Raw genomic sequence first — 21,999 nt, forward strand, 5'->3', positions numbered from 1 at the left:
TGCAGGCCCAACCCTTACCTTCTGCAGCCACTGTGTGTTGTTCTCTAGCATTTTTTCCAGCTGTCGTACCCGCTGGGTCGGCCAGTCCCCTAGGTTCAGCGCGGCTGCCGGGGAGTCCCTCTGGAGGCTGTTGGAGCCCCCGAAGGCGTCGGGCTCGGGCGGGCAGGGCTCAGGCTCGGGCAGCACGAAGGTGTAGCTGCACTGGCCATGCTGGACTCGGTGTGCCCGGCGGCGCCCGCCGGCCTCCTGCCCCCTCCGCTGGGCCACAGTCGTGGTGGCCACAATGAGGAGGAGGCCACTCAGCAGCATGGCTGGCCGGGAAGGCATCCAGAGATGTGATGGCGAGGGGTGTCAGGTCAGAGCCCAGGGGCCGTGCCTGTCCACCGCCTGTCTCCCTGCCCAGTTTGCACCCACCGTGGCCAACAGTGGCCAGTCCCGCCTGCACAGCCGCTGCAGCTGCAAAGCCCTGTTTGGCCAAGCTCCGTCCAGGCGGCTATTTATACTTGCTCCAAATACCACAGCTGCTCTGCTTCCTCCCACCGCCTCAGGCTCCCGCCCCAGACACCCCCTCACCTCTCTTCTTCCCCCTTTCCCTTCCTGCCTCCTTACTCTTGTCCGCACGCTGCCATGTCCATTCACTGGCTTGCCTGCCTCACCTCTGAGTCCTTGGATTATCCAGGGGAGGCCTGGCCTCCCTGCCTGAGCGGAGGAAAGAAAACAACACACACACACACACACACACACACACACACACACACACACACACACACACAAACCCCAAGCTGCCCGCTTTGGAAAACCAAAGACAACTGAATTCTCTCTTCCTGTCTCTGTCTCTCTGTGTCTCTCTCTCCAACCTCCCCCCACAGGGAGGCTGGGATCTCAAATTTCAGCCCCCAACGCCTTCCCCTTCTCTCCCTGCTCCACCTTCCCCCCTTTGATTCCCAGTTAGCCTTGGAACACAGCGAAGTGACCTTAGAGGGAGCAAAGGGGAGGGGGGCAGACGGGTGAGGCTGGGAAGAAGGCAGCCAGTTCAATCTGTTTCTAGAGACAGAGAACATCCTTGCAAAGCCAGGGAAGTGGGCGCCCCAGCCGGAGTGGGCTCCTATCCTCCCTTCTCCCTCAGGGCCTGGAGGGACATTGGGCCTTAAGGTGGCCCTGGCTCCGTTGCTGTGACAGTAATGAGAGACTGTCCTGTCTTGTGGCAGATTGTTCTGGGGCCGCCTTTGGCTGGAGTGGAGAAGTAGATTTCGGGGAGAAGAGCTTGGGGTGCAGCAGTGTCTTGACCAGCTCCCGAGTTAGCGGCAGCTGGCTCTAAATCCTCCTGCCCCAACTACTGGCCCTGAGACCTTGGGTGGGCAACTTCACCTCTCTCGGCTTCCATACCCTGGTGTGTAGGTTGGGTAAACCCCATCTCTTGCATGAGGAATATATATGAGTTCTGCGCGTGGGGACTGAGGAATTTTGGATTTACTTGTTAACTTGTTTACTGATTCAAATCCTGGCTCCACCACTTATCAGCTGTGTGACTTTGGGCAAGTCGCTTAACCTCTCTGTGCTTACATTTCCTCTTGGTGAACAGAGAGAAATAATACCATGCACTTCACAGGGTGTGAAAATTCTGAGTTACAGCAGTGCTGGCACAAGGTGAGCGCTAAATAAATGCTTTTGGTTGTTGTCATCAGTGTCATAGTTATTACGTACCTCCCCTCCCCCACCCTGCTGGAATGTAAACACCACAGGGGCAAGGATTTGTCCTTGGGAGACCTGGTTGCTGGACAGGAGGTGCCCAGGAGTTGGTTGGGCCCCTCCTGTGTGGGCTGCCTTCTGGCTTTCTCTGCTTGTTTTCCCAGAGTGGGGGCTTATCCGGCTGTTTAGTATTGTTTTTTTCCCTTTGTTTTCCCAAATCCTGACGGAGTTTTGAAGTGGGCAGGCTGCTTGGGACAGCAGCAAAGTAGGGGCTCATCTGGGGGACTGAGAACATGAAACCAGGTGTGTGAGGCTTTGGCAGGAAAAGGAAAGGCAGCTGGTCATCAGCCACCAGCATTCACGGAGCCCTGCTTGCCCACCTCTGCCTCCACTGTCTCCACTGTAAAGGGGGTCACAGCACCTCTGCCCTTGCAAGAAAGAAGAATGTTAACGTAAGTCACGAGTTTATCACAGTGCCGGGCGCAGATGAGCCCAGAGTAAGGGCAGCTATCGTTAAGATTGTGTAGGTTGAGCCTCGAGATAATCTCAGTAAGGCCAGCATTATTATCCTCCCCATTTTACAGAGGAGAAAACTGAAACCCAGAGAAGGAAAGTGAATTGTCCAAAGTCACACAGCCTGGAGGGGCTTGACCCGGAAGTGGCAAAGGAGGGCAGGCTCAACAGCCATGCTGGCCCCAGAGCCCATCCCACCTCCTCCCACGTACCTGTCAAGGCCATGTGTGAGGACGCCTGCCCCCCAGCCTCAGCCTCCTCATCTGTGCACCGCAGGGAGCATTAACACCTCCTCGTGGGCACCAATATGACAAGGGAAGCTCCTGGCACAGACAATGCATTTAATCTTATTGATTGAAAGAAAGAATGAATGTTAATTTCTACCCCCTCCCACGCAGGGCTTCATTAAATAGACATGGGCCCCATAACTGCACTAACACAGAATGGCTCTCTGCACAGAAGAGGAAATAGGATTGTCTGTTCACAGGAGAAATGCAGGTAGAATCAAAAGAAGAGTTCTGGAAAGCCTGGGAGATAGCCCTGCCAACCTCTGCACCTTCATTGTAGCACCTCCTTCTCACTTCAGGACCTTTGCATATGCTGCTTTCTCTGTCCAGAACACTGCTGTCCACATGCCCTCACCCCCACCTTTCATCAGTGTTCCAGTTACTATGGCTGCCAGAAAATGACCCCAACACTTAGTGGTTTAAAACAAAAATAACCATGTAGTTTCTCTCAGGGTTTCTGTGGGTCAGGGATTCAGGAGCAGCTCACCTGGACAGTCTGTTCCATTCACTCATGAAGTTGAAATCAGATGGTGGCTCTGAGCCGAGGTCATCCTGAAGGCTTCTCTCACCTGTCAGTACCTGGGCATCCTCCTCACTCCACACGGTGGTGTCTCGAGCACGGTGGCTACAAAGGCACATGTCCTCAGAGAGCCAGGTGGAAGTTACCTCACCTTTTATGAGCTAGCCTCGGAAGGCATTCAGTGGAAGCTCTACCATATGCTGTTGATTGGGGTCTGCCCAGGTTCACGGCAGGAATGTAGACACCATCCCTTAATGGAGGAGTGTCATTGTCACAAGAGGAGCTTGCAGAACAGGAGGTGCGTTAGTGTAGCCGCCTCTGGGAAATGCTACAGGCCGGAGAACTGACACATGATTACACGGCCCCCCTCAGCCCTGTGCAAACCAGACCCGCCCCTCTTGGAGCCCTACCCCTTTATCTTAACCCTCCTCAAGGTGCTCAGAGGTTAATTACTTGTGTAATTACTTATCTCCCTCTGTTCCCAGCATTTGATATACAGTATGTTCTCAGTAAATAAATATCTGTCAGATGAATGCATGAATGAATGAATGAGTGAATGAATGCTTCAGGCAGGCTCTCGCCGTCGGGCTGATGAAGGGCAGGAGGCGGGATGCCGTGGAGCTGCCACGGGGCTGTGGCACCAGGGCAAGTCCCAGCTGGCACAACGCTGGGAGGCCTCGGGCAGATCACCTTTTGGGGCCAAAGCTACCTCCTCCTCAGTCGGAGGGCGGAGGGCGTGAACAGGTTCACCAGGTCTCCGGAGATCTCGCAGAGGAGAGCTCTAGGGAAAGTTTACAAACTCTCAGGCCGCTGAGAATCTTTGAACACAGGGCCTCAGGGCCAGTGTCGGAGGTGGTTTGGGCATAGGTCCAGCCAGGAGACGGAGGTTTTACAAAGTGACCTCTTGGCCTTCCGGGAAAAGGGAACCAGCCAGTCCCACGAGAAGCAGCAAGTGCCCAGGTGGCAGCAGGCAGCAGGAGCTGGTGCCTAGACCCAGAGAGGAAACTGGAAAGATGCCGTCTGGGGTCGGTTAGCGAGCTCAGGGAGCCTAGAGGCAACATTGAACTTTGGACCTGAAGGGTCTTTGGTAACCAGCATGCTCTGTGCTGTGGACTCCTGGCCCCGAATTCCCTCCTGAGCACCAGACCCATTCGCCTTCTGGACATGACCTCCTAGGTCTCAAACGGAACTCCTCATTTTCTCCTCCCCTACTCCACTCCAAATGAACTTCTTCTGGATTCTTCCATCCCTGGGAATTGCCCCACCTTGACCAGGCACTTGGACCAGAAACCTGGAAGCAGGGCCGGCCGGCTTCATGGGTGTGTGACCTCTGTAGTCATACAGGGCCCCACGCTTAGAAGGGTCCCACACTTGGTTTAATGCTCTGCTGTCACCATCTTTAGATTCTTAATAAGTTCTGAACAAAGGGTCCAGCCCTTTCATTCTGCACTGGGCCCCTCAAATTATGTAGCCGGTCCTGCCAGGGAGACACAAGGCCCCACCCCCCCCAACCCCACTTGCCATCCAATCAGACCTGTTCTGCCAATGACCCTTTAAATATTTCTCCCTTCTGCCCCTCTTCACTGTTCTGGGCATAGTGGAGCCAGCCTGTCTGGGTTGGAATTCTGGCTTTCCCATCTCCCAAGTGTATGGTCTAGGCCAATTTGCTTAACCTGTTTGTACCTCAGTTTTCTCTTCTGTCAAATGGGGTTGATACTAGCAATTACCTGGTAGGGTTGTTAAAAGGATTAAAAAGCCTATCCCTGTAAAGGCTTAACACAGAGTCTGGCACATACGAAGTGCTCAATAAATGGCAGCGCAATGTCATCATTCCCCCCACTGTCACTCTTTTAACCCAGTGTCTTCATCGCTTGCCAAAGGGAGAATAACAGCCTCAGAACCGAACTCCTGTTAATCCATCTTTGATGCTGCAGTCAGTGATTTTTCTAAGACACAAATCCAGCTCTTGACTCCTTTGCTTAAGACCCTTCAGTTTTAAACTCCAAATTCTTTACATGGTTTATAAATCTCTGCAGGATCTGGCCTCCAGCCTCACCACTCTTATCCTAGGACTTGGTACTTTGTGATGAGGAATTGGTTTTAATTTCCAACACTCTCTCTGCTATCTCCAGCCTCAGTTCCTTTGTTTTTGTAGTCACTCTGCTTGGACAATCCTCCTCACATTTATTCACTGGCTTCCTTCTACCTGTCTTCTGGGTCTTATCTCAGGCATCACCTTCTCTGGGAAGCCTTCGCCGTCAGCCTCCCTCCTTTGGTGGAAATAGGCCCTCTTCCTCTGGGACCCCAGGGCCCCCTGCCTGTGCTTCCCCATCAAAGCTCTCACCCTGTATTATAAAGCCTTGTTTGTATGCCTTTATCCCCCTCTGGTTTGAAAACTCTTTCAGGGCATCAGTCCCACTTTCCATTTCTGTGTCTGTTGCCTCTCCTAAGGTCAACTTCATAGTAAGTCCTCAAGAGTGTTGAATCAATAGTCTCCACTTTGGTGTGGGGACAGGAGCTGCAGTCCCCAGGTGGAGACTCAGGAAATCACCCTTTCCAGGGCAAGGGAAGCAGGAAGTTTCTGTTTGGGGTATTTCAAGTATCTTGCCTCCAAATACTTAAAACAGCCCCTCTACCCCTAGTTTATTTTCCCTTTGCTGGCCTGCTGTTGCCGTGGAGCCAGAACGTGGAGAAAATACTCATATCCATCTGGAGAATTTGGCTTTTGCTCACATGTCTTGGGCAAAAAGAGAACTTATTGGCCGATGTAACTGAAAAGTGTAGGGGTACCTGGCTTCAGGCATAGCCTGGATCCAGGTACTCAGATGATATTAGGAATTCTTTTTTTCCCCTTGTTCTCTAGCGCTAGGCTCTTGTTTTCCTCTGTTAGCTTATCGCCAGACAGTTCTCACCACCATCACCTCTACCATTGATGAGGGCAGCTCCAATCTATCAACTTAGCCACCCCCCCAGAAATGGAGTACCCCTTTCCTGACAGCTCTTGGGAAAATTCTGGCTTGGGTCACATGGACATTCCTGAACCGACTACTGTAGCCAGAGGGATGAGGTACTCTGGTAGGTCAGGCTGGGCCATGTGCCTCATGGGTCAACCTCATGGGACCCAAAGGGATTGAGGGAAGGGTGGGGTGGCTCTCAAGGAAACCTGGGGTAGAGAGACCAGAAGGGAGGTGGATGTTGATGGGCACAGACCACCTGCCCACTGCTTCCCCATCCTAGTCACTCACCAAGTGAACTGGCTTCCTGCCCCCCTTCCCCCAGCCAGGGGAGCCTTGGCATAACCAGGGATACCATGGTCTCTCACCTCGCATTTAGCTCATGAGGCGACTTGCCCCAAGTCACACACTGGGGTCGATTCTCCTGGAAGTATGGCTCTTTCTGCTCCTGGGGACAAAGGCGGGGAAAACGGGATCATTCTTGGAGAGTCACTTACTGCTTTTGGATCCAAAGAAGAGGATTTAGTCACAAGTCTGAGTCTCCTACTCCTGGCTTCATCTCCACAATCCAGCACTTCCCCCGCCCGCCTCCCTTTTCAGCTTCCTACATTTCAACACCCAGGGTGATAATTGAGGGTTGCAAGTGGGCAGCCTGAAGTGCCCCCAAGCCTCTTGTTCTCTACTCTTCACATTCCTGAGAACATGGCCTGGCATCTGCTAGGGCTGCTGATTGCAACAGAGCGAGTCTTGGCAGGAAGCTTTGGGGTTGCTGACCACCGGGGGGATGGTCTGTCAGTGTCCCCAGGAGGCCAAGGCGGGGATCTTTGGAGCACGAATCATGGTGCCCCCGTGAGACTTTCCACTCAAGACAAGTCTGTCAACTGTTCCCTGCCTCTGCTTTCTGCCACCCCAACCCTAGAGCCACAACATAGTTGATGCAGCAGGAGGGGCCCAGGCTAGGTATTGAGGTCACACCTATCAATTAAGAGCTCCCCACTCATGGTACTGAATCTTGATTCCATTTTAGTAGGTGAGAATTGGTTTCTTCATCTATATAATGAGAGAGCCGTCCCTCATTAGCAAGGTGATTTTGGGGGGGTTTCCAGTTCCCAGGGTTGTGTAATAAAACACCCAACACTTAGTGGTTTAAAGCAATGGCAACACCTATTTTACTCATAAACGTGCAGTTTGGGCCAGATTTAGCAGGGACAGCTTGACATGACTCCATTTGACATCAGCGGGGACAGCTTGAAAGCTAGAGCCTGGAATCATCTGAAAGCTCATCCATTCATATAGCTGAGACCTCAGCTGGGGCTGTCAGCCCTAAAGACTACGTACAGCCTCCGCATGTCATGGGGCGGGGTGGTCCTCACGACGTGGTGGCTGGCTATCAAGGGGGAGAATCTCAAGAGAATCAGGCAGAAGGCATATGACCTTTACGACCTAGCCTCATGAATCATGCAAGGCCAGCTCACAAAGTCCCATCCAAGTTCAAGAAGCAAGGGAATAGACTACCTCTTAATGGAGAGTGGCAAAGTTTTAGAAGAGCATGTGGGACGGGAGATGTGGCCTTTTTTGGAAAATATAATCTGCCACAGAAGGGCAGGATGAGAAAATGTCATTTAAGTGTTTAGCACAAAAGTGCTTAATAGTTGGTAGCTGTTATTATTATCCCTGCTGTTATGGGCAAGATCCAGCATCTCTTTGCATGAAAATGTCCTTCAGCCCGTCTAATGGCTAAAGGTACAGCAGGAAGTGGGATTATTTCCATCGGGGGTGCCAGAAAAATTGGCCCAGAAATGCTCTGAGATTTGTCCAAAGCCACCCAGCATATCAGCACTCAGTCCAGTCCCAGCCAGATGGGCCTCGGACAGAGCTCTCTCTGCTGTTGGCGACACTTGCCGCGCCCTGGGGTATCCCCTCTGGCCTCGGTTTCCCCTCTGAACAATGGCAGGCCTGACTCTGCTACCCCAGGGTTTGAGGGGACCAGGGTGGAGGACACGTACCTCTTAGCTGTGCCACTCAGCCTGGGCCACTATCCATGTCCATCCTTTCTCAGGCCTGGGGAGCCCCGCTGCCTCTGAGCCCACGCCTGGCACTCGCTGCAGGACGTGAAGAGCGAGGCTGCCAGGTCGAAGGGCAGATCTATTTTGGAACCTGGCACCCCCCGGAGCCCCAGGGGAGCCTGTGACCCAGAGAACCAACAGGCCCCTCTGTATTTTGTTTGTTTTTATTAAACGAGCACAGCATGTCCCTCATAGAAAAGTCAGAAAATACATACTTAGCAAGAAGGAAAAAAAAATACATGTTGCCTGTGCTCTCACCAGCCAGAGGCAAAACCACAGCTAACATTTTGCAGTATTTTTCCCCCAATCATTTCTCTCTACATAGAGACACGTATATTTTGGGGTGGTTTTCTAGCAATCTCCCAAAACAAAAATCTTCCAGAACCTCAAAGGAACATTTCTAAGCTATTTAAAAATTTGTTTTACTTACGTTGGTGTTACTTTTTGAAAAACAAAATATAAAAAATGCACAGGGTAATATAATACAACCCCATATACCCATCACTCCAAATGGGCACCTGTACACATTTTGCAAATTTTCCCAGATATTTTTAAAGAAATGAAATATTGTTACAGGTTAAGTTGGCATCCCTTACGTCCTCCTCCCCAGTCTCATTTTCTCTTCTCCCTGCCCACAGGTCCATATGTATGTATCCATAAATAATGATACTATTTCTGTGTTTCCAAAACTCAAACATATGCTATTAAGCTGTAAGCAATGTCCTGCGTGCACACCATGTTTTCCAGATCTATACAAACTTCACAGATAGATCCCGTGACTGGGGTCATCTTCTTTTCACTGCTGTGCAGCATTGCATCAATAATCACACTACTCTTTATTTATTCAGCCTCTGCGAATGGACATTTGGGTTGACTCAGTTCTTCTGTAGTTCCTAACGAGGCTTCTGTGGCTTTCTTTTCACTAGCCCTGTACCATGAGCAAGCGTTTCTCTAGGGTATTAATGGAGGGGTTCTCCTCCTGGGATGTGGGGTATGTGCATTGCCAGCCTGAGTAGATTTCCAGTCTGTGTTTCCAAGAGGCTGCACTGAGGTACCACCCACCAGCAGGCAGGAGAGTCTCTGCTGCTCAGCACTCCTGCCATCCCTTGGTATCGTCAGGCTTTACTTTTATATGGCAATCTGATGGCTGTGAAATCAACGTGAAATTATGTACACGTAATTTTATAGCCTGTGTTTCCTACTTAACACTCTATGTATTATGAAGTACTTTCTACAGCAGAAGGTTCTTCTATAAGCACATGTTTAATGGTGGCGTAAGCCTCCACTGGTGCAGCCAAGGTTTTCTCAATTCATTCTCTGTTGTTGGACACTGGGCTTTGTTTTGGGGTAGATTGCAAAACTGGCCACAGATTCCGGTCCCTGTAAGCACGCTTCTTTGCAATGTGACTTCCCAGCTCCTCCCTTTAAGAGGTGGAGTCTATGTTACCACCCCTCGAAGCTGGCTTTGGTCATGTGACTTGCTTTCGCCAATGGGACCCCTTCAAATGTGAGGCTCCTGAGGCTTGAAAGATACTGTGCCCTGGGGCTTGCTCTCTCACTCACCTGGAATCCTGGGACCACAGGGTGAGTGAGCTCCTGCTAGCCTGCTGGATGATGATGGACATGTGGTCAAGTCATCCTATCACCTCAGCTGACATTGAACCAACCCCCAGATGAGTGAGGCCATCCTTGACCACCAGGCCAGCTGAAGACATCCTAGGCCACACATCTCAGACCAGAAGAATTGTCCAGTTGACTCACAGAAAGGTGGGGATAGTAAATATTTGTTGTGTTAAGCCACTGAATTTGGGAATGATTTGTGAGATACTAAAAGCTGATGCAGATCCAGTCAGGTTTTCCCTTTGCTCAGCTCATTAAGGCTGTGTATCTTAGGCAGGTTGCTGAGTCTCAATTCCTCTTCAGTAAAATGGGGGTTAATATCTATCCCTCAAAGTCGTTGTGAGGATTGAATGAGATGGTGCATGTCAGTATCACCCAGTGAGGACTTGGTACCTGACAGGTCCTCTTTCATGTCCTGGTGGTCTTAGACTTGTGACTTTTCTTATGTCCCCTTTGTTCTCCCTGCTGCCCCTCTTTATCCAAAACTTCCTCATCCTTCCAGGTTTTCTGGAGGGTATCACTATTTAAATGTAAAGGCAAACATAATAATTTAAGTATTTGATGTTCACTTAAGTAAACATCCCTAGTGCTAGATTTCCACGTCTCTTCTCCTTCCAGGACACTCCTTCTTGAAGTTACGCATGGCCATGTGACTTGCTTTGACCACAGAATGTGACTGGACACTTTTAAGAACCACTGTGGGATTCTCTGCTTCCTTTCCTTACTGCAGAGAAACTGAAGCCTTGTGTTAAGACAGCAGCAACATCAAATGGTCAAAATTCTTGGTCCCAGTGAGGTTTCCATAAGCTTACCTGATGATCTCCACTGGGGACAAGAAGGAGGAGAAAGACGAAAAAAACCTTTGTTGTATTGTGCTGTTTGTTATGGCAGCATAAAACTATTTTAGGCTGACCTGTGTCCCTCAAAATATATGTTGAAGTCCTAACCCCAGTACCTCAAAATGTGACCTTATTTGGAAAAAGGGGCATTGCAGAGGTAATTAGTGAAGGTGAGGTCATACTGGAGTAGGGTGGGCCCTTAATCCAATATGCCTGTTGTCCTCATAAGAAGATGATGTGAAGATACTGTTACCAAATGGAATTCAGGTCTACTAGCCCCTGGGCAGCAAAGTCAATCTATTGACACTGGGTTGTGTTGAAGGAAAGTACAGTGTTTACTGCAGGGTGCAAAGCAAGGAGAATGGGCAGTGCATGCTCAAAAGACCCGAACTCCCCACTGGCTTTTTTTTTTTTTAAGTTTAATTTTTATTTATTTATTTATTTATGGCTGTGTTGGGTCTTCGTTTCTGTGCGAGGGCTTTCTCTAGTTGTGGCAAGTGGGGGCCACTCTTCATCGCGGTGCGCGGGCCTCTCACTATCGCGACCTCTCTTGTCGCGGAGCACAGGCTCCAGACGCGCAGGCTCAGTAGTTGTGGCTCACAGGCCCAGTTGCTCCGCGGCATGTGGGATCTTCCCAGACCAGGGCTCGAACCCATGTTCCCTGCATTGGCAGGCAGATTCTCAACCACTGCGCCACCAGGGAAGCCCCTCCCCACTGGCTTTTAAGGAAGGGTTTTTAAAGGCAACATTTGGGGTGAGGGTTGAGGGAATCTTAATCATCAACATTCTGGTTCCAACCAGTCTGGGGTCAGCATGTAGTCACCATCTTCCACCTGGGTGGGGGTGTTCAGATTGTTATGTACATCACTTGAGGAGGAACTAGGACTCTGTTTTATCACTGAATCATTGTTTGAGCTATCATCACTTTTCTTGCTTGCCTTCTTTTCCTTTGTTTCTGCACTCCCTCACTTCCCTAATTAGTAACCGAATGTGTCTGCTCTTTGGAACTCAGGGAAAGCCTAGGAGACTAAAGCCTTTTTTCTACAAATAAGAAACGGGGAACACAGAGGGGCTTTTGTACCTGTGAAGGCCCCACAGGGTCCTGCTCAGCTTCAATACCAGGGCAGAACACCATGTGAAGGTGGAGGCAGAGGTTGTAGTGAGGCAGCTGCAAGCCAAGGAACGCCAAGGATTGATGGCCATCACTGGAAACCAGAGGCTAGGAAGGATCTACCCAGAGTCTCCGAGGAAACATGGTTCTGCTGATACCTTGATTTCTAGCTTCCAGAGGTGTGAGAAAATCCATTTCTGTTGTTTGAAGCCACCAGGTTTGCTGTACTTTGTTATGGCAGCCCCAGGAAACGAATTCACCAACTTACACTAGCTAATACAACAGTCAATGTAGGTTCCCTCTTGCAGTCGTCACAGTGTCTGTTTAGTGAGATTTTCTGTGCACCAGGCACATTGCTCAGTGCTCCACATACAATATTCATTCACTCATTTTTATTATTTATTTTCCTGTTTATTTTATTTACCACATGCCTACTGTATGCCCAGCACTTCTCTCTAGGCAACGAGGAAGGACTGTGAACAAAATGGCCCCTCCTCACAGAGCTGGCTGACTAGGGGGTGTCAACACTGAGCAGGGTGACTAGGTGGATGTGTGTGTGGCTTTTCTGAGGAGATGGCATTTGTAGAGACGGGAAGGAGGCTCCACAGGTCCAGCTTTGGGGATTTAGAGGCCCTCTGTCTGGATTCCTCTTCCAGGAGGGGAATAAGAAACTGTAGCAAGTTCGTGGGCTGCAAAACCAAGGAGCTATTAAAAGTGAGGTTGTTGGAAAGATCCATGATGTATTAAGTTACAAAAACAACTTCAGCCAAGATTTCTAAGGACGCCAAAACCATGAATCATAAGAGAAAAGATTGATAAATTGACAAAACAGTGTGGTATTGGCACAAAAACAGACATATAGATCAGAGATTGATAAACTGAACATCATTAAAGTTAATTGCTTTTATTCTTCTAAGACACGATTAAAATAATGAAAAGGCAAGTCACAGACGAGGAGAAAATATTTGCAAAACATATATCTGATAAAGGATTTATATCCAGGGTATATAAAGAAATCTCAAAACTCAAGAATAAAAAAACAAAACGACTCCCCAAAAATATGGGCTAAAGTTTTGAACAAAAACTCTCAATGAAGAAAGAGACACAAATGGCAAATAAGCACATGAAAAGTCATTAGGGAAATGCAAATTAAAGCCACAGTGAGATGCTTACTACATATTCACCAAATGACTACAATCAAAAAGACTGACAACAGATGCTGGTGAAGATGTGGAGCAGTTGGAACTCCCATTCATTGCTGGTGGGAATGCAAAATGGTACAGCCACTTTGGAAAACAATTTGGCAGTTTCTTATAAAGTTAGACATATACTTACCATACAACTCAGCAATTCTCTGCTTAGGTGTTTATCCAAAGGAAATGAAAACATATGCCTATACATATGTATTCAAATGTTCCTATGAATAACATTATTCGTAATTAAAAATCACCGCCAAATGAAAATTGGCCCCAAATGAAAACAACCAAATGTCACAATTTGTGAATGGATAAACAAATTGTGGTACATGCAAACAGTGGAGTACTACTTAGCAACGAAAAGGAATGAATTATGTAGAACAACATAGATGAATCTCAAAAGCATTACCCCAAGTAAAAGAAGTCAAAACCACAAAAGAATTCATAGTGATTCCATTCATATGGAACTCTAGCAAAGACAAATCTAATCTATAGGTACAGAAAGCAGATCAGTGGTTGCCTGGGCTGGGGCCTGAAAGGTAGAGATTGACTGGGAAGGAACATCACAAAGGAACATTTTAGGGTGATGGAGGTGCTCTATTCTGGATTGGAGTGGTAGCTACCCAGGTGTACAAATTTGTTAAAACACAACAAACTATAAACATAAATGTGTGAATTTTATTGTATGCAAATTATACCTTAATGAAGCTGATTAAAATGATAACAGGTAGTGTCAGTAGGAAGACGCTTGACTCTTGGTGATCACCAAGGTGCTGGAACACTGCCTGCCTCTGAAACAAAGTGCAAGGCACTGTACCTCATCAGCAAATGGGAATCACCACCTGCCTCATTGTATGATCCCTTGTGAGGATTGGAAATGATGCAGGAAAAGAGCCCCAAAGACCATAGTAAGTGATGGTGAAGATTGTTACCTCTAATAAACATAAGGATGGGGGAGTTTCCTTAAGGAGCCTAAGCGTCCTCTCCCCATCTACTAAGAATTCATCCATCCATGCCTCCACCCATGCCTCCATCTGTCCATTCATCCATCCATCCACTTGTCCATCTAATACATATCTATTGAGCACTTGCTACTTGCCTAGAACTATGCTTGGCCCTGTGGATTCAGGAACAAACAAGGAGAAATGCTATCCTTGTTGGTTTATGTTTTAGTGCAAGAAAGTGATGCCAAGCAAAAAATAGACAGAAAATGAATCCATCTGTGACAAACGCTGGGAAGGAGGCTCCAGGGAACCCCAGGCCAGTGTAACAGGGTCTCAACCTAGTCAGGGTCAGGACATGCAGCCTTGTAAAGGCACATTTGAGTCGGGCTAGAGGGTGGTGAGGAGTTGCTCAGGCATGGGGTCGGGAGGCTCATTCCAGCAGAAGGCACAGCAGGGGCAAAGGCCTGACACAGGGAAGAAGGCATGAAGAAGGAAGACCTCCCTCGTATGTGTGTCAGGAAGATCTGGGCTCCAAATGAGAAAGGAATGGCCCCTCTGTCACTTCATCCCCCTGCAGGGCTGGGATCTGGCCGGGCGGGCTGGGTGGCTGCTCTCCAGCTTTCTGTCCAGTAACTTGCCCACCCCTCCCCCACCTACCACAGAAGCAGGGGGAGTCAGGGCCAGGAAGGTGCTGGGGACCTCAGGGAGGCCTGATAGGGCTATGGCTTGGGCTCAAATCTGGACCAGGTACATAGGCTGGCACAGGAATGGGAGAGCTGGTGGCAGGACCTTGCCAGGCCTGGGATGCCCCAGGTAGGGAGGAAGTATGTCTGCAGGAGAGGAGGGAGTGTGGCATGATGCCATGGGTTTGAGCTCAGCCTTACAGACAGAGCTGGGTTCGAGTTCCACCTCTTCCACTATAATTATGAGACAGTGGGAAAGTCACTGCATGTCTCTGGCCTCTAATTCCTCCTCTGAAGAAGAGAATAATAGAAAAACAGAGAAGTTAGTAATACGATCTCCTTGGCCAGCACAGAGAGGCAGCAGAGCATAGGCCTGTGATCTCATCACATCTGCCCTGCTGACCAGCTGTGTGACCTTAGCCAAGATCTTTAACCTCTCTGTGCCTCAGCATTCTTCTCTGTAAGATGACGTTAGAGACCATGAGTTGTTCCCAACATCTATATCCCTCTTCTTCATCAATTATACAAACTGTGAATTTTAGCTGGGCTAAAGATGGAATTTCCCAGCCTCCCTTGCGATTAAATTCTGGCCAATGAGATCTAAGCCAAGGTTTGTATAACGTCTGGGGTAGGGATGGGGCTCTTTTATTCTCCTGCCCTTTTTCTCCTTCTTGCTGTCTAGAATGCAGATGTGATGGCTGGAGCTGGAGCACCCATCCTGGACCATGAGCTGAACCTGGGAATTGAGGTCACTTATGGCAGAGCAGCAGATAGAAGGAGCCTGGATCCCAGACCTGATTGTCTTCCCCTGGCTGGTAACTGAGATAGAAACAAACTTCTCTGTTGATTAAGCCAAACCACTCCAAATGCTGTAGTTTCTACCTCATGGAGGTCTTGAGAAGACGAAATGAATGAATACACGTGAAACAGTCAGGACAGAGGTTGGCACAGCATACGCTCCAGAAAGTGCTGTGTTATAGATATCACCTCTCAGCAATGCAGGGAAGAGTGAAGGAGCTAGTGAGAGCCACGTGCCTGGCACACCACCTTGCAAACAGTAAGCCTCTCCATGAACGATAGCTGGTATTGTTGTTGCTGACGATATTTCATTATCATTGCCCAAGATAAAATGTTGGGGCATGCATAGCCAGCAGTGCATCAAAGAGGAGGGTGACAGCAAGGCCTGGGCCCTGACGGAGCAGACTCTGAGCCCCTGAGGGTGGGGGGCTGTCTCAGTCCACACTGCTGCACACACCGGCTGCAGGAAGGCGCCAGGCTCACTGGCTTCTGGCCTGGGACATTTTGGGCTCATCCCTCCCTCTCACTGAGTGATCCTGGGTGAGCCACGTGACCTTCTTGAACTGGGGGGGGGGGCGGTGAGGGGGTCTGCCTGTGGAAAGTGAGATAATTTTCCTTACCTCACAGGGGTTGTGGGAGGATTACGTGAGTGAGTGGATGTGAAGGCTGAGCCCAAGACCTGGAAATCCTGGAGGACAAGCGTATTCCCTCACAGATATCACCTCCTTGGCAGAAATGATCCTCTGAAAGTTGGCAGCCAAGAAGTTCCATCAGCGACAGACATTCTCAAATTGGCCTCTTTTCTTAAGTGGATCATGTTTTCATTCCACATTGGGGTGAGAGGAGTATTTGGCCTGGCGGGTGCTGTACGTAGGTTCATTCATTCATTTAGACATTTCCTGCGTGTGGGTCACCTAGGACCAACCTGGGCATCTTTGTGTTTGCTGTTCCCTCTGCCTGGATCACTGTTCCCCCAGTGGATATCTTATCATTCGAGCTAGGTTCCAGTATCTGCCCTCGAAGAGGTCTTCCCTGGGCACCCTGTCAAACAAACTCTTTATCCCTTTCCCCTCTGTGGTTTCTTCATGGCACTCTTACTATCTGAAATCGGGTTTTATTTATCTATTTTCTGTCTGTCTCCTTCATTAGATTGTGAGCCCCCGAGAGCATGGACTATGTCTAAGGCATTTGCTTTCGTCTCCCCATTGGGTACCTGGCACACAGTAGGTGTTCAGTAAATATTTGTTAAGTGGATAAGTGAAGTGTTGTAGTCTCCAATTCAAACGTTTCCTGAGTATCATCGAAAGCCTATGGGCTGTGGATACGAAAATAAATCAGACATAGTCCTTGGCCTCAAGGAGCACTTGGTCTAAAGGAAAAAGAGAAAGTTGGACAGATGCCATAGCAAAACATAGCTGGGAAATTCATCTCCAGTTTCTGCAAACTGAATGCAAGGAGGGAGGAAGGCAGTTACCGTGTGCTGAGGCCTACCTGGGACAGGACCTCTCACACACCACATTTGGCTCAATTCACACGATAGCCTGCTTCACAGAGTAAGCATTGGGAATTTAGAAAGGTGAAATGACTTGGCGAAAATCAAACTCAAGGCAGAGCCAGAATTGGAAACTGGGTGGCCTGATTCTAAACTCTGAGTACTGTTTCTTCTACCATGAGGCCTTTCTTATGGAAGAGAAAAAAGTTAAGTCCAGCCTAAGGGGGCAGGCAAAAAACAATATATATACTATTTTATATAAAATAAATTATAAATAAAATACTTTATAAAATATTTTATATGATATATTTTTATATTTTAAATTTTAATAAAATTTAAAAAATAAATATAATATTTCATTGTTATTATTAATTTTTGCTCATGTAATAGATATATCCATGAGGGGCAGCCTTCAGGCATGGCTGGATCTAAGGTCTCAAACAACACCATCAAAATAGGCTCCATTCTCAGATGGCCTCTCATGTCATAGTAGCAAGATGGCTGCCTGCAATGCCAGCCCTCCCATCCCTTCCTCCCCTCCCCAAAGAACCAAGTGTTGAGGGAAAAAGAATGTCTAATCGCAGTCCTTGGGCTTGGCTAATCAAGTGCCCATTCCTATCGGCTTCTGTCCACTATAGAGGCTGTGTAGCCAAATATCCACCTGTTCAGCCTCTTCTACAGCTGTGGGGACACATGACATACTGCTGGTCAATATGACATAAGCCAAAGCCAGCTGGCAGGAAGAGAGTTTTTGCTACTCTAATAACAAGGGCAGCAGTGGCTGGAGCTGCCTTTCCTCACTTTGTCTTGCGTTGTACATATAAAAAATTAATTAACAGAAACCTCGATTAAAGGGAGTTGAGAGACCAGAACGGGGAGCCCTCACAGCCTGTGATGGTAGCAGAGCAACAGGAAGAAGAAAGACTCCTCTTCTCTCCTGGCAAGGACTCAACCAATGAAAAACTACGGACATTTTGTTTACTACAGCCTTCCCAATTCCTTCTCCTCTCTATAAAATTGTTCTCCTTTCCTTGCCGTGCAGGGAGTCGCACGTGGCTCACCGTGGTTACCGACCCCAAATTGCAATTCTCTGCCGATCCTGAATAAACCCATCTTTGCGGGAGAAATGTCTAGCTGTCTGTTTACTTCAGGTCAATGAAAACAAGCCTGATGCTTGGAGCATGGACCATCTTGCAACCTCGAGGGAAAGGCCAAAAAAATCATCATGACATTAGCTCTGACATTGTTAATCAGCTGAATTCCTACCTTCAGACTTCTTCCTAAAGAGAAAAATAAGCCTCTATTGTTTAAGCCACTGCATTAAATGCCCTGTTACTTGCAGCAGAAACCGTTCCTGACTGCTGCACCTCTCTGTCAAGTCCCCATAAAATCTCTGGGAAGGCATCACATTGGCTCCAATGGGGTCCTGTTCCTACTGCTGGACCAACCGTGGTGGCCCGCAGGGATGGGCTATGCCAGCTAACCACCCCGGCGGCCACCTTCACCACACAGGCTGAGAGTGGGCAGGGATGGCTCCCCCGTGGGCGAGCGGGGGGCTGTCAGCAGAGGAGGGAAGTGGGGGCTGCTCTCCCTACACCCCAGGATCCAGGGAGACAACAGAGTCCTTGTTCTTGGTCTGAGTTTCCGTCCATCATTTCCTGGGACAATGAGGGCGATAACAGCTCGTTTATCCTGCAGGTGTTTTATCGGGGAGGTGGAGGGAGAATAATGCAGGGGAACTGTCCAGATAGGGCATCTTCCTGGGAGTAAAGGACAAGCCGTAAAGCGTGTACAGGACCAGGCTGTGACCTTCCTGAACTCATCCTATCACATCACAATCCCTGCTACCTTGAAAGCAGAGGAAGACAGTCCTTTCCCTCCTCAGTCCTCTCCGCTTTCCCTGTAAGACTTCTGAGCCACTCAGGCCCTGGGCCTCACCTCAAAGCACCTGCATCTCCAGCATGGGGGACAGAATGGCCCTCGGGTGGAGGACGGCATGAGAGACGGTGGCTGGCCCCGGTGGCCCTGTGCCAGCAGCAACAGCCAGGGTGCTTTCTCTGCAAAGCCTTCCCCGACAGTCCTAGAATCCCAGGTAGCAAGTCTGCTCCCACCAGAGGCAGGAACCACCCGGCGGTAAGCAAACCCAGGCAGGTGGCGAGGCCATATTCCCCAGCCTCCTTTGCAGGTAGCAGTGGGCATGTCCCTGAGTTCCGCTCCACCACACGCCTTCCCCTTCCGTGGGCTTGATGCACGCAGGCCTGGAGACCTCGTGGGAAATGGTGGCTCACGAGATGGAAGGAGCTTGGGTCCTGGGATCATTGCTGGTGAGAGCCGCTCACTCGTTGGGAGCATCCACGGTGGACTTCGGGTGAGTGAGAAATAAACCTCTATGGTGTTTGGTGCATTCTGTCTCTTGGGCTTACTGATGTTGCCCTCACTCATCCACTGCCCGGGGGTCCTGTAAAGTCTTGTGGGGTGGGAATGGACGGCCAGCCATGGAGGGCACACCATGTGGGCGCCAGTGAAGTTGGGGGGCAGGTGAGGAGGCCCAAGGAGCCAGCGGTGACCACATGGTTTGTGCTGAGACCAGACTCTCCTTGGGTCTTCCCCCCTTGACCGCCAGACAGCAGCCCATGACGTCAAGCCTGGAGTCGGGGTGAGAGACTAATAACCACAATAATGAGAGTTGCTGCCAGTGTTCAAGAGCATTTGCCGCTTGTCAGGCGCTGGACTCACTGCTTCATAAGCCTGATCTCATTTCATCCTCATGATGATGACCCAGAAAGGAAGGCACTGCCCCATTTTACAGATGAGAAAATGGAAGCTCATTGGACATCCCAGGACACTTTGCAAAGGGCAGCATCTTTGGAGTGCAGTATTTTTCTGAGATAAGCTTCCTTCCCACAGCACGGCCTTTCCTCGGAGCCTGTGCCTTCATTCATTATGTGAGAGGCAATATTTATGGAGCTGAGGACACAGCAGTCAACAAAATAGGGGGAAATCCCAGACCCTATGGAGCCGATACCCTAATGGGGAAAACAAGCAGTAAACACATACGCAAATAGATAAATGATGAGTTCAGATAAGGATGAGTAACAGGAAGACAGTAAGTCAGGAAGATGTGGGTGGGTGAGGGGAGGAGGTAGTGCCCTGAATTTCAATGTCAGTGGAAACCTTCCTGACGTTGAGCTGAGAGCAAAAGGAGTGAGCCCCCTGAAGATCTGGGCAGGGTGTCCCGGCAGAGGGAACAGCACCTGCAAAGTGCAAGTGCAAAGGCCCTGAGGCTGGAATGAGCTTGTCACCTTCAGGGAACAGAAAGAAAGGCAGTGCAGCTTGAGTGGAGTGAGCAGGAGAGGGAGGAGTTGATGAGGCTGTGGAGGGGGCTGGGATGGGACCAAGGACGGGTCTGGGTGGGCAATGGTGGGGGAGCGTAGAGGACTCCCCTGGAAGCGCTCATCTGGGTGTCAGCTCTGGGGTTGCAGGGAGGGCGTATCCAAAGGAAGAGAGAAGACAGGATCTCAGCCCAAATTTATCTCTTCTACTCCACTTGACTTCTCTCTCTTGCTCTCTCTTTCTTGTCACATGTGGAGGCTGGATCCCTTGGGAAAACGAGGCCCGGGCTTGAATCTACAGGCCCTTGGAATGACAGGGGCACCCTCCTGACCTCCTGGAGATCTTGACACGGAGCAGAGGACAGAGACAGACAGCCCTGAGAGTCAAGCCCTCATAGCCTCTGCCCTGCCTCTAACTTGCTGTGTGACCTGGGGCTTGTCTCTGCCTGTCTCTGGGCCTCCCTTTTCTCCTCTGTTTGAGGAGGGGGCTGGTCTGGCTCCACTCTTTTCCAGCAGTCTGTCCTTGGGCAAGCTATTTAATCCCCTGTGCCTCAGTCTCCTCATCTGTGCAATGAGGACGGCCCAGTCCCCAGGGTTATGATGAGGATTAAATGTGCAGTGACTGGTGCTCAGTAACTGCTAGGAATGACTATTATTACTATATTTTACCATTCTATTGCTATTGTTATTGTTGCTATTAATATTAATGCAGATCCTTTCTGAGGCCCCTTCCAGCTTTCAGACTGACCTGGTTGTTGCCTATACCTCCACACCTCAGCCAGTGTCAAGGGACAGTGCTCACCTACCTCACTGATGTTCTGCCTGGAGTTGGGGTGGGGAATGGGGCTTGACCTCCTCTCCACGAGAGGGACCCAGTCCCTCCCTTCCTGCTCCAGCCTTGCCACTCTCCTTGCCCAACTCCCTTCTGCTGGGACCCAAGATTGTTTCCACCATGAGGAGCAGTCAGGACCAGAAATCATCCCTGAGGCCTGAAGGACTATTCAGGCCAATTTCTTGAGAGCCTGGAGGGAGCAGGGAGGAAGTGAAGATGAGCCCCAAGCCCAGCTTTGCCTCCGGGAGGTCTTAGTCAGGGCCCAGGGGACCAGGTTCCCCACATTCTCTGAGCTTCCCTGCCCCACCCTGGCTGCAGTCCCATCCTCCCATCCTTCCCTCCCCTTTCCTGAAGGGATGCTCCTTCTCTCCCCTGGGTCTTGCCCCAGCCCCACTGCAGAGCAGCAACTTGGGCTGGTCTCTTGATGCCTCGCTTGATTAAAATGCAGAAGGCACCTCTGTCCAAAAAATGCGACTAGACCCTAATGGCTCCCAGTCTTCTTGGCTGAGTGGCCACCGGCTTCTGGCTGCCCTCACCCAGCACTGGAAGGGGCTTACCGACAAGGGAGCAGAGGCCAGAGTGGATCACAAGCCAGGCTTCAGACTCCTGGCTCAGTGCTCAGGTTGGGTGGGGATGGAGGCTGTGAATGGAGGGGTTGTGAGCGGAGGGTGTGAGCGGAGGGTGTGAGCGGAGGGTGAGGTGGGCAGCCCATGGGTCACTCCCGGGCTTCAGTTTCTCCATCTGCAGAATGGGGATGAGAATGTAAGATCTCATGCTTAGGACCTTACCTGACCCACTGCCAGTGTCGATAAATCCTCCATAAGACTTCAGCCCTCAGACTCCTGCTGTCCCCTCATCTTGGCCATTTCGCCACCTCCATAGACCCAGCTCTCAATCAGGCACTTGGGGCCACAGCGCAGGGAGGGGCTGCCGAGGGCCGGCCCTCTTCACAGCTCTCCCAGCTCAGCAGCTGCCAGGGGATCAGAACGCCTCCGCCCGTTTCAGTTGAGCCTCCTCTGTGTATTAGGCACAGTGCCACCTGCTCTCTCTCTTATTCTGACAAAACAATGACTGATTCAGTGAAGGAAGTTCTAGAAGGGTGTAAAGCAGAGTTAAAATCCTG

The 21,999-nt window shown here is 49.8% G+C and overlaps 1 protein-coding gene and 1 long non-coding RNA gene across 5 annotated transcripts in view; both read right to left on the reverse strand.

Moving 5' to 3' along the window:
- The window catches only part of ANGPT4 (angiopoietin 4), a 42,779-nt gene extending 42,214 nt beyond the window's left edge, over positions 1–565 (reverse strand). For 2 of the 4 annotated variants that reach the window (XR_014254476.1, XM_082428284.1), the window contains exon 1: positions 19–565. Coding sequence is in view for 3 of the 4 variants with exons in the window: in XM_082428284.1 (XP_082284410.1) it covers positions 19–327 (309 nt within the window). In the remaining variant the exon portion in view is untranslated. The remainder of the gene's footprint in view (positions 1–18) is intronic. The other 2 variants (XM_082428285.1, XM_082428286.1) reach the window with 1 other exon arrangement.
- A 10,325-nt stretch (positions 566–10,890) lies between these two features.
- On the reverse strand, positions 10,891–21,798 carry LOC309644535. The gene is made up of 2 exons (XR_014254478.1): positions 21,665–21,798; positions 10,891–12,288 (listed from the first exon to the last, which is right to left on the reverse strand). It is a non-coding gene; the product is annotated as an uncharacterized lncRNA (long non-coding RNA).
- Between the last annotated feature and the right edge of the window lie 201 nt (positions 21,799–21,999).

The sequence above is a fragment of the Balaenoptera physalus genome, assembly GCF_965194825.1.
Source record: "Balaenoptera physalus genome assembly, chromosome: 16".
Lineage (NCBI taxonomy): Eukaryota > Metazoa > Chordata > Mammalia > Artiodactyla > Balaenopteridae > Balaenoptera > Balaenoptera physalus.